At 35.2% G+C, this 13,165-nt stretch overlaps 1 protein-coding gene across 6 annotated transcripts in view; it reads right to left on the reverse strand.

Annotated features, from left to right (window-relative positions):
• LOC306882375 (actin-binding LIM protein 1-like) overlaps positions 1 to 13,165 on the reverse strand; it is a 53,105-nt gene that overhangs the window by 10,755 nt on the left and 29,185 nt on the right. For 3 of the 6 annotated variants that reach the window (XR_013785238.1, XR_013785240.1, XM_079436951.1), the window contains exons 10-15: positions 12,745 to 12,900; positions 12,341 to 12,385; positions 11,421 to 11,447; positions 11,094 to 11,223; positions 7,391 to 7,474; positions 7,044 to 7,091 (exon numbers count right to left, since the gene is read on the reverse strand). Coding sequence is in view for 2 of the 6 variants with exons in the window: in XM_079436951.1 (XP_079293077.1) it covers positions 7,044 to 7,091; positions 7,391 to 7,474; positions 11,094 to 11,223; positions 11,421 to 11,447; positions 12,341 to 12,385; positions 12,745 to 12,900 (490 nt within the window). In the remaining 4 variants the exon portion in view is untranslated. Of the gene's footprint in view, positions 1 to 1,314; positions 1,462 to 7,043; positions 7,092 to 7,390; positions 7,475 to 11,093; positions 11,224 to 11,420; positions 11,448 to 12,340; positions 12,386 to 12,744; positions 12,901 to 13,165 lie in introns of all 6 variants that reach the window. The other 3 variants (XR_013785237.1, XR_013785239.1, XM_079436952.1) reach the window with 2 other exon arrangements.

The following is a 13,165-nucleotide window of genomic DNA, read 5'->3' on the forward strand; positions in this document are numbered from 1 at the left end:
GACAGAAAGAAACAAATGTTTGAAGTCAATCTCGGTATTCACCCAGCTAACAAAATATGTTCTAAGAACATTTTGCAACAGTAGCTTTCTCATTAAGTTATGAAAACTATATGGTATCTGAATCCAGTTTTTAAAACGTTGTTCTTGGTAATTTGAATGATAAAGGAACATTCCATTTTACAGTTTTGCAAATGTTATGGGAATGTTAGTTTTCTAAAGTGAAAGCGCCTCCTGCTGACCAATGATGGACATTTGAATAAATATGAAAATGAACCCATGTTTTGATGCTGCAAACACGCAGAGTTGTAAATGTGAACAGGTGGATCGACAAGAAGATGATGCATATAAAATTCGAAACAATTAAGACACACATTACATGTATATTGTTATTTAATTAATGTATAGGCTAATAATTGATTAATAATAATTGTTTAAATTAATATAATAATTGATACAACTCAACCATTTTCTTAAATTATATAAAAAAAATTGTGTTGTGAAAACCTGTAAGTCATGCATTTTACAGTTTAATATGTTACCATAGTCATTGCCCTGTTATGCTTAGGCTATATGATATTTAAATACTTTAAATATTTAAATATTTTTAATACTTAAAAAATGTCTCAAGCCTTACATTTGAGCTTAAAAATCTTAAAGATACTGAGAATAAGATGACTTAAGGGAGCTCTTAAATTCATCCAGATGAAATAGTCACTAAGGACTTTGTAGCAACGCTCAAGGGAACACTTAGATAATTAAGGGGGATACTCAATGACAGCCTTAAGGTTGCTTTAAGTTGACCCTTAGGATTTTTCTTGCAACCCAAGTTTCACTAAGGGATTTCTTAGCTTCTTTAGCTGTGAGAAAAACTACTGTATGTAAGAATTAAATTTGATATTGAATATTAAACTATTAATACCTAAATCACGAACACTGTACAAAAATATATATTCATATATATACATATATTCTTTGTAATTAATTGTAAAAATGACTAGCAATTTCTGAAAATGTTTCTAGACCACATTTTTTGTTTCAGAGCAGAAGCAGCTTAATTAACACTAGCATTTTACTTTATCAACAAAAATCTGTTAATACAACTGCTTTAAATCCTCAGATCAAGGTAATAGTTCACAGAAAAATTAAAAATTTACTCGCCCATTTTTTATTTATTTTTTGTGAAACAATAAAAATACAGAGCCTAAAAAACATGGGGGTGAGTAAATAATGGGGAATTTTTGATTTTGGGTAAACTTGAACAAGACAGAAGCAATGAGACTGTGGGAACAGATGTATCATGGGTGACCACAGTACCTAGGGCAGCATGGGAGATCGGAAAGGACCAGCAGTCTGTCTCTATCTTTACTGGGTAGTCTGGACCAGGGGCGTACGCTGAGGGGAATTTGGCCGATTTGATGATGTCATCAGCAGACTTGCTCTGGGCTGCAAAGGCAGCTGAATCTAGATCAATAAACCGAGGGGAGGCTGTGGACCATCAGTGTGGCTAGACCAACATCTAACCAACAGATAGCAGAAAAAGCCTGCTACAAGCCATATGTGGCATATGGTCATGGGTTTACGGCCTTTGATAACCCACAATCACAATGGAAATGCAATATTTACTACTGGAGGCTAATGGCTGTCTGCTTGCATGCTAAACATGCATAGCTATATTATAAACCATAGCTCATCACTCAGCCAAAATAAGCCATGCAGCAATATGACAAACCATCACTGGCGGTAGAACACACTGCAAGTGTTAATACGCAGACAGTGGGATCCGACCTGCTGAAATAATCTATGGGTAAATATAGCAACATTTAATTATCATGAAGAATCCAATTTCTCTTTGAGGTAAAAGAGTTTACTGTACTACGAAATCACACAGTAACAGTCAGAAGAAAAATGTCCTTCATAATGAAAAAGACAACTGAAACTAAGCTGAAATTTTGTTCTAAATTTACTGACATCAGACTGATATTTACATTATTTTCAATAGTATGGCTGAAGACACATTCGGCCAAACATTGTGCTGTTCCTGGTTGTGTGTAGCAGTGTTATTTTTTATTATTATTTTTATTTTATTTGAATGAGATTTTTCACATTTTGTGTTTCCTTTTTCTTTTCTTTTTTTGCATTTTCATTTTAGTATTCATGTTTGTTTTTTTATACGTCTAAATAATTTGTCTTAACATTTTATTTCTGGTAAAACTAAATGAAAAATGTTGCTTTGGGAACAGCTAACACACACACACACACAATTTAGTTTGAGTTAACGTTTATTTTATTTAAAAATTTTTGTTTAGTTAAATATAGTATCCCTGGTATGTAGCGCTAACAGCTCTGCATTTGATTGTTATTTATTTTTAACAAGATCCCATAATTTTTATGCTAATCTTAATAGATTTAGCTGCACATGCAGATTCAGCAGAGTTTATTTCGGGATGGAGTAGTAGAACAATATGAACTCAACAGCAAACCTGCAGCTCATAAGCAAGAGCAAAAGCACTGTATCTCATTTCACATGTGAAGAAGGCATTTACAAGGAACAGCAGCACAATAAATTAAAACAACAAAAAAATAAGAACAAAAAACAACCAAATTGATTCTAAGGGTTAGAGAGGCAGTGGAAATCTGTCAACTTATAATGTCTTGACATAGATATAATACACTAACATTATAAATGGACCCCTGGGGAAAAAAATATAATAATACAAAATTGTATGATAATGACCCCTTTAAATGTCAACAAATTTAAGATTTAGCCCATTTTTTTTTCTTTTTTGAATGCTTGTTGACAAACAATAATACTAGGGTGTAATTTCTAATTTTAAAATAAATGTAATTATTATTATTTTTTTTTTAAATAGCAAATACGATATTACCAGTTTTGGAAATATGGGGTCTGTAAATACATTAGCAGATGCTATGCATATCTAACTTTAAAAAATCTTGAAATTTTTTGCAGGTTTTGTTAATTATGAATATGAATGAAAGCTCATCAGGCACTCATCAGGATAAGATGCTTTAATGATGACTGACTGATCGGTTGATTAATATTTATAGAAATGAGCTCAGTTTTCAAACTAGTTTTCAAGATTTCAAACAATACTTACATGTTTACATTGAGGTGGTGTTTAATGGCACACAAGCAGATATTAATGAGGTGGAGGGACTCAGAGTTTCCAAATGAAAACAAACAAACAAAACACAGAAATATGGTAAAATGAGATACAAACCATACACAGTCATGATGTGAAATATTCAGACATACTTGACATTGACATTGATTTTCTCGCAATAAAAATCTTCTAGTTTGGTAAGGTAACTTTAAGCAACCTTGGCTGTTAACTAGGTTACCAATGAACTGTTAAGATCTGTCTTTTTATTGACCAATTTGTAGAAATGCTCTGCTGTTGTGAGCCAAGCAGCATTAAAGAATACATGCAGTATTTGCACAGTATACATCGTCAGTCTTGCCTGTATATCAAGTTGTTTTAAAAGTCATGCAGATTCTGAATAAAACTGTGTTATCTGACTTTAACGGTAAACCGAGCAGCTAGTTGCTCAACATGAGTGCTTTAATGATTGCAATGATCAATTTACAACCCAAATTCCGGAAATGTTGAGATGTTTTTTAAATTGGAATAAAATGAAAACTAAAAGACTTTCAAATCACATGAGCCAATATTTTATTCACAATAGAACATAGAGAACATAACAAATGTTTAAATGGAGACATTTTACACGTTTATCCACTAAATGAGCTCATTTCAAATTTGATGCCTGCTACAGGTCTCAAAATTTGGCACCGGGGGAAAAAAGGGCTGAAAAAGCAAGACATTTTGAAAAGATTCAGCTGGGAGAACATCTAGCAACTAATTAAGTTTATTGACATCAGGTCTGTAATATGATTAGCTATAAAAGGGATGTCTTAGAGAGGCAGAGTCTCTCAGAAGTAAAGATGGGCAGAGGCTCTCCAATCTGTGAAAGAGTGCGTAAAAAGATTGTGGAATACTTTAAAAACAACGTTCATCAACGTCAAATTGCAAAGGCTTTGCAAATCTCATCATCTACAGTCCATAACATCATCAAAAGATTCAGAGAAACTGGAGAAATCTCTGTGCGTAAGGGACAAGACCTTTGTTGGATGCCCATGTTCTTCAGGCCCTCAGACGACACTGCATCACTCATCGGCATGATTCGGTCATTGACATTACTAAATGGGCCCAGGAATACTTCCAGAAACCACTGTCGGTAAACACAATCCGCCGTGCTGTCTGCAGATGCCAACTAAAGCTATATCATGCAAAAAGGAAGCCATATGTGAACATGGTCCAGAAGAACCATTGTGTCCTGTGGGCCAAGGCTCATTTAAAATGGATTGTTTCAAAGTGGAAAAGTGTTCTATGGTCAGACGAGTCCAAATTTGACATTCTTGTTGGAAATCACGGATGCTATGTCCTCCGGACTAAAGATGAGGGAGACCTTACAGCGGGTCATCAGCGTTCAGTTCAAAAGCCAGCATATCTGATGGTATGGGGGTGCATAATGCCTGTGTTATACTTTATGCGTGTGCAATCCGGACACGTACACGGACAGCACGGACACGGACTACTTGTATTTATACTACCGAACGTGTACGCTGGTGGTCCGCTCCGCAGACGTGTTCCATATATGCACAGTAGATTGGCTTGAACAGTAAATAAACATGTGAACAAACAATTGCCCAGAGTTATTGCACATCTGGCTGTCTTTATATTGTTTTATCGATGGATTTTACAGGTTCGGGTAACAACGAGCTTCTTCACACAGCCTGCGCATGAGCAGTTGATGCTTTTGTAGTCTACTGACCATGCATACTTGTCCGTGCGGTCACAAAAAAATGGCAGGCTGCATGGACCGTCGATTTTTATGTCACGCATACCATAGCGAACCCTAGCGGACACGCGCACGCGGAAAGTATAACACAGGCTTAAGTGCATACGGTATGGGCAGCTTGCATGTTTTGGAAGGCACTATGAACGCTGATAGGTATATAAAGGTTTTAGAGCAACATATGCTCCCCTCCAGACGACGTGTATTTCAGCAGGACAATGCAAAACCACATACTGCAGCGATTACAACAGCATGGCTTCGTAGTAGAAGAGTCCACGTGCTGAATTGGCCTGCCTGCAGTCCAGATCTTTCACCTATAAAGAACATTTGGCGCATCATTAAACTAAAAATACGTCAAAGATGACCACGAACTCTTCAGCAGCTGAAAACCTATATCAGGCAAGAATGGGACCAACTTCAAACCCCAAAACTCCAGAAACTCGATGCCCAGACATCTTCAAACTGTTTTGGAAAGAAGAGGAGATGCTAAACATGCCCCCATCCCAACTATTTTGTGACGTGTAGCAGGCATCACATGAAATGAGCTCATTTTGTGCATAAAATTTTTAAATTTCTCAGTTTAAACATTTGTTATGCTATCTATGTTCTACTGTGAATAAAATAATGGGTCATGTGATTTGAAAGTCTTTTAGTTTTCATTATATTCAAATTTAAAAAATGTCCCAACATTTCCAGAATTCGGGTTGTATATAACATTTTAAACAACCAATAAAAAGTAATAAGTAAATACAGGCAAGCATCTTAAGAACTCAATCAGATGCAATCTTCACAATGCATTACTTACAGGAATAGTTCACACAAATTGAAAATTTGTTGAAAATTCAAGATGCAGATTGGTTTGTTTCTTCATCAGAACAGATATGAAGAAATTTAGCACATCACTTGCTCACCAGTGGATCCTCTGCAGTGAATGGGTGCCGTCAGAATGAGAGTCCAAACAGCTGATAAAGAAACATCACAATAATCCTCAAGTAATTCAAACCACTCCAGTCCATCAATTAACATCTTGTGAAAAGCTATTTGTTTGCAAAAAATAAATCCAATGTTAAGATGTTTTTAACTTAGCTAAAATACGAGTCCTCTTTCCATAATATTGATTTCTCCAGTGAAAAAGTTTTCTTGTCTGTATCAGGAGAGAAATATGCACAGATCAAGCACTGTTTACAAGCAAAAAAAGTTCTAAACAAATATACTGGTGGATTTTGATGTGAGAGGACAACAGGTTATGGAAACTGGAGGAAGTGTTATTATGAATTATGCCAGAAGCGACAGTTTAAAGTTAAAACATCTTAATGATGGATTTGTTTCTTACAAACACAGTTATTTGCTTCATAAGACATTATTTGATGGACTGGTGTAGTGGTGTGGATTACTTGTGATGTTTTTATCAAATGTCTAGACTCTCATTCTGACGGCACCCATTCACTGTAGTGGATGAAGAAACAAACTTATCTACATCTTGGATGGCCTGAGGTTGAGTGAATTTTCAGTAAGCTTTCATTTCTAAGTGAACTATTCCTTTAAAAACAGCGATTCCCAACCAGGGGTGCATGTACCTCAGGGTGTGCTTAAAAGTTTTGATTTTGCATTGTTAAAAAAAGTTGTAGCTTCTCAGTAAAATTTGCACCATTGACAAAGCATTTGCTGTTGTGTGATACTTCATGCTTGAACCTCTATGGCATTTCAATTTCACCATACACAGAGTGCAAATTACTTTAATTTTGACAAATGTTCTAGCTGTAATAATTATATAGTATATTATATATTTTTTAAATTCAGTTACATAAATGGGTAGACTGGTCTAATTTGAATCTGAAAATGAAGACTTGACTAACTCCCATAGGTCTTAACATAGTGCCTGGACCCAGGAGTCTGAAGACAGAGGAAGCAATCTAGTTACAATGTGAATCATAATAATGAGCATTTAAATAACATTAATGATAATGCTAAATAATATCCAGTATAATTCTAGTTATAAGCTTTGGTGTTGTTGACTTAATACTGAGCTGTATGGGTACATAAGACAAAAATGGCTGGGAATCACTCCTTGTACATTATAAATCAACAGGCATGTGTCAAAATTCTAATCATCTCTTTATTGTTAAAGATAAAGCATTGAATTCAAAGATTCTGAATGACTGTACCATGCTGTTTGTAGATAGGGGGTTTTCTGTAGATGTTTACTTCTTGATCTGAAAGAAAGGAAAAGTCAAATTAGTTCATTTTAGTTCTTAATAAGAGAAATTGGGTTTACAGGGAAACAAAGTGGATAACACATACAAAATACACTGATAAACAAACAAATCTGAGAAATTGACAACTGTACCAAATACAGTTTGCTCGTGCAGACTTTTCATTTCTGTGTGAACTGTTGCTTTAAGACAGAGAGATAGCCAGACACAGAAAGTGCTATGAATGGTGAACGGGTTTAGACACAGGGGCATGCTGGGATTGACACACAGTGGGCCGCTGGTAGACTCCAAAACAGTACCTGGCAGGTGAAAATGTTTAGGAGTCAGAAGGAGAGGAGGGGTGCTGGCCCCTGGGGAACTCCGACCACTGGACGGCTCAGTGCCTCCAATCACAAACACGGTCAAAGGTCAATAGGGAGAATAATTCAGATTAGGGCTGGGCCAAATATATATATCGATATAAGCCATGTTTACACATTGTTTTTAATAAATAAAAATATATGGTTGCACTTTATCTTAAGGTGTCCTTGTTACAGTGTAAAAATACATTTAAATACTGAGCAATATTAATTAACTACATGTATTTACTATATGGTTAGGGTTTGTTTAGGGTTACTTGCATGTAATTATGCATAGTTTATTGTTGTTATAATAATACTAAGTACATGTAACATGTGTAACAAGGACACCTTCAAGTGTTACCAAATATACACAAACGAACTAAAGGGATTAATCTTAAAAAAAAAAAAAAAAAGTAACCAAAATCAAAAAGACAGAAGTTAGAATTTAGTAAAAAAAATATAAACTAAGCCATGTTTACACACTGTTTTACTAAATAAAAATACACAAACAAAAATATACTATAGGGATTAATCTTGTGTATATATAGTGTTGTCAATCGATTAAAAAACAACAACTAATTCATAATTTTTCTGAAATTAATCCCACCTAACATTAACGTTTTTAATTATACTTTTATATTGCAATAATTTCACATTAAATCTTTGAATTAATGTAGAAACAACATAAAGTCTATTATTAATATTTGTTTATTGCCATCTTTTTTATGACTGAAGGCAAGTATCACTGATACCAACTGATGTCTCTATTAATTTGTTTCCTAATATTTAACCATTGAGCCATTCAACATGCAGTATAAGTGAGAGCAATCAATTTAACATTGCTGAGACTAAAATAACTTCTAATTTAAGTGAACTTAAAACAATCTTCACACAACCCCATTATAATAAGTCATAGCTACCTGTGCCTTACAGGAAGAAAATATAGCCTAATTTAATAAAGTTATCAAATACTAAATTAAATAAAAATAAAGTAAAACTAAAGAAATGATTGATTTCCTCTTTTTAATTGTGTTCTTTGATTAACAGTCATCAGAGCAGCTGGTTTTCAGGTTATTTTGGCTGCTACTAAACTGCCACTGCTGAACTTGATGTGGATCTGACACTGCTATGAATGTGACATCATAAATAATAAACACTTGCATTCACAGTTTTAAGGCAGCTTTAATGGCCTTCTTTTGTAACTTCATGACTTAACTGACGACATATCTACGCATACTCGTAGTTTCATTTGGGTTTGAGTATGATAGAGCACTTTAATATAGCCTAATACAGCGCGCGCCGGCACATTTGTGCGTGCACTTGAAGAGCACACTCTACGAGCTCAGTATAACAGCTGGACAGGAAGATTCGTTTATATGGCCTGGCAACATCTCATCTGACCGCAGTTCACAGATATTCTACTGAAGCTCCTCGTCTCCGGTAACATTTCTGTGCTCGTTTGATTCGCGCCTGGCGCTGAGGTGAAGTTGGAGCGCGTGTCTGAAAACTGTCCTGTTTAATGTGCTTGTAAAGATATTCTGCATCTGAATAAACGTAATTCTTTAGCAGTTTTGAGTGGGGTGGCCAAGCCTAGCCCCACCCCTGCGTTACTTAAACTGAAAAAATTAATCGTCTGCGTTAACGCGCTAATTTTGGCACCACTAATATATATATATATATATATATACACACACACAGTGCCATAAAACGGTTTCTTTTTTTGCATATTTGTCACACTTAAAAGATTCAGATCATCAAACTAATTTTAATATTACACAAAGATAATGCAAGTAAATACAAAATGCAGTTTTTAAATGATGATTTCATTTATTAAGGGAAAAAAAGCTGACCTACCTGGCCCTACATGAAAAATGAATTGCCCACTCCTGTTAAATCATGAAGAACTGTGATTAACCACATTATTGTAGAAAGCTGAGTTAAATTTCACTAGCCAAACCCAGGCCTGATTACTGCCAGACCTGTTGAATCAAAAAATCACTTACATAGAACCTGTCTGACAAAGTAAAGCATGCTTAAAGATCAACACATCATGCCATGATCTAAAGAAATTCAAGAACAGGCGAGAAACAAAATAGTTGACATGTATCAGTCCATTTCTAAGGCTTTGGGACTCCAGAGAACCACGGTCAGAGCCATTATCCACAAATGGAGAAAACTTGTAACAATGGTGAACCTTCCCAGGAGTTTTCCGGCATACCAAAATTACACCAAGAGCGCAATGGCGACTCATCCAGGAGGTCAAAAAAGAACTGCAGGCCTTACTTGCCTCAGTTAAGGTCAGTGTTCATGATTCAACAAATAGAAAGAGACTGGGCAAAAACGGCATCCATGGGAGAGTTCCGAGGCAAAAGCCATTGCTGACCAAAAAAAAAAACACAAAAGGCTTGTCTCACATTTGCCAAAAAAATATCTTGATTATCCCCAAGACTTTTGGGCAAATATTCTGTGGATTGATGAGACAAAAGTTGAACTTTTTGGAAGGTGTGTGTCCCGTTACATCTGGTTTAAAACCAACACAGCATTTTATAAAAAAGAACATCATACCAACAGTCAAACATGGTGGTGGTAGTGTGATGGTCTGGGGCTGCTTTGCAGCTTCAGGACCTGGACGACATGCCATAATTGATGGAACCATGAATTCTGCACTCTTATCAGAAAATCCTGAAGGAGAGTGTCCGGCCGTCAGTTTGTGACCTCAAGCTCAAGCTTGGGTTATGCAGCAGGACAATAATCCCAAACACACCAGCAAGTCCCCCTCTGAATGGCTCAAGAAAAACTAAATTAAAGGTTTGAAGTGGCCAAGTCAATGTCCGGACTTAAATCCAATTGAGATGCTGTGGCATGACCTTAAACTGTCCATTCATGCTAGAAAACCCTCCAATGTGGCTGAATTAAAACAATTCTGCAAAGAAAAGTGGGCCAAAATTCCTCCACAGCGATTCCTCCATTGCTAGTTATCGCAAATGCTTGATTACAGTTTTTGCTGCCAAGGGTGGCACAACCAGTTATTAGATTTAGGGGGCAATTACTTTTTCACGTAGGGCCAGGTAGGTTTGGACAGCTTTTTTTCCCTTAATAAATGAAATCATTATTTCAAAACTGCATTTTGTATTTACTGGGGTTCTCTTTGTGTAATATTAAAATTTGTTTGATGATCTGAATCTATTAAGTGTGAGAAATATGCAAAAATATTTATATATATATATATATATATACACACACACACACAAACTATTTTTTTTTAATTTTTATAAATAAATAGAAGAAAAGTTATTTGACTATTTGATATATATGCACTGATCTGGTTATTTATTACTAGACAGTGTTACATTTATCTACAATAATATTTTACTAAAACCATTTAATACATGAAAAATGTCATATGAGTGAACAATAATGTTCACAATTAATTATCACGAAAATTCAAATTCAAATACTTGCTATAACACCCAGCCCTTTTTAGAGTTTTTAGAGAAGATTTGGACCGGATTTCTCTATTTTAAAACTAAATTTGGCACTGTGCGAGCACAAAGCCATATTAGATAACTGTAAATAAGAGAAATTGATCTGATGAAATTTTAATATTAGTCTTTCAAGCACAGCAGACTGATGGACACAGCAGACAGGGCTCATAGCTCACCGGGTCTGTGGAAGTGCTGTGGTGAGCGTGGCAGGGTAGGAGTGTAATTGTGGCGGCTGTAAATGGGCGAGCCGATGGAGCCTTGACTTGTCGAGCGATGGAGGATTCGTTCTCTCATCTCATAGTAACCCTGGTAAACACGGAAACATGCACGTAAAAAAAAACACTATTGTTTCATCTGAAAATCTAAATATGATCCACTTACAATACATCTTTGAATAAATTATTGAAGATTTGGAATGAAAATTAAACTGCATTTTTCCAATACAGCACATAATAATAAATAAATAATAATAATAAATAAATAAAACTCTAAATCTGACTCACCTCAGCAGTTGGTGTGGGTGACCTGGTCTGAAACAAGAGGGGGAAAACAATTAATTATAAATACAAAAAACTTTTTTGTTGTTGTTGTTTTATCTATTTTTATTTATTAATTTATGGCGGTGAACCATTATACTTTATACTAAAATTATACTTTCAGAAATTACAAATCATATTTTGCTTTTTTGCTTTTTTTATTTATTTATTTATGCATTTTGGTTTATATATTCATGGAAATTAAATACATTATTATCATATTGAAAGCAGTGCTGCATAATATTTTTTTGTGGAAATTGTGATATTTTTTTCCAAATTCTTTGATGAATACAAAGTTCAAAAGAACAGCATTTCTTTGAAACAGAAATCTTTTGTAACATTCTAAATATTTCTACTGTCACTTTTTACAAATTTAATGCATCGTTGCATGCAAATGTATTAATTTTATTATAAAAAATTAAGTATGTTGCCCCAAAGTACACTGCCTCAAAAAAAAAAAAAAAAAGGATTTATCATTGTAGCGTTATGTGTTGTGTTGTCTTGAATTTATGATTATCTTTGTATTTATTTATTAAAAACCACTACATTATAATAATGAACCACAAAAGCATTATTGTTTTACTTAAAAAAAAAAATCTAATGAGAGTAATCAGTGAAAATTATAGGACTTATAAAAAGTAAAAAAAAAAACATCTGGATGCCCTGCAGATAATTTGTGTGGCCTTAGCGGTTACAAAATTGCACTCTTGAGCATCCATCTGAATCATAAAATCAGAAACAGCACATAATACAATCTCCTGGAGTGGACTACTTCAAGACTGCTAGTCCACATGGAGTGTGGGATTTAGGACAGCACCAATAATATGATAAAGACTGAGTGGAACAGCCTATCAGAAGACAGGTGAAAGGTCATGTGACTAACTTACTCTGTCTTCTGGCATAGGCGAACACTCTCTCCTGGAGCTCTGCAGCTGTCAACAGAAAGGTGTAGCCAGGTGAACATGAAACAAAGTACTACTGTAAGTGAATAAAAAATCACTTTTATACAAGCAGAAAAAATGTATTAGTCTGTGTTCAAAACCATACTGAACTCAAGAGCTCTGTTTCAAACCCTAGTTTGCGGCATCCTATAATATCATATGATAATTTCATCTGATGAATGAAATTTAAGTGCATATAAACAATGCCACTGTAGAATTTGCCTAGAATGTGGCATAATTTTGCTACCTACAGAACCAGTCTTCACATCAGGAGCATGTGACCTATGATGCTGTCTAGATAGAGAGGTCACTAGGGCTTGGAACAGAGCTTCGGTTTGACTTATCTTTACCTCTCCCACACTCTCTCTCTCCTCTGACTCATCCAGTGAGGTGGCGTAAAGTGGCTCATAGTTGATTAGATCTGGACGCTCAATGTCATAAATGGCTTTGACCTTGGGAATGGCTGCTAAATCCCTGTAATCAAGGATCTCATTGTCTACTTTTGCCTAGGGGACACAAACACACACAGGGAGTCACAGAGATATCCACATTTCTACATGACAGCAGTGAAAATATAAAATTTTATAAAAAGCCTCTTACAGGCCAATGTAAGGGTTTGAGCAGGAGCATTTAAATATATAAAGAAAGCAAAAAGCGACTTGCATTACAGTGATTTTACCAGTTATTGCTTCACAAAGCTGACATTTATATTTCAACACTGCTGTCAGGATTCACAGTGACAGGAAAGAGAGCCATCTATCAGATAGAGGA

The sequence above is a fragment of the Barbus barbus genome (genome assembly GCF_936440315.1).
Source record: "Barbus barbus genome assembly, chromosome: 16".
NCBI classification, from domain to species: Eukaryota; Metazoa; Chordata; class Actinopteri; order Cypriniformes; family Cyprinidae; genus Barbus; species Barbus barbus.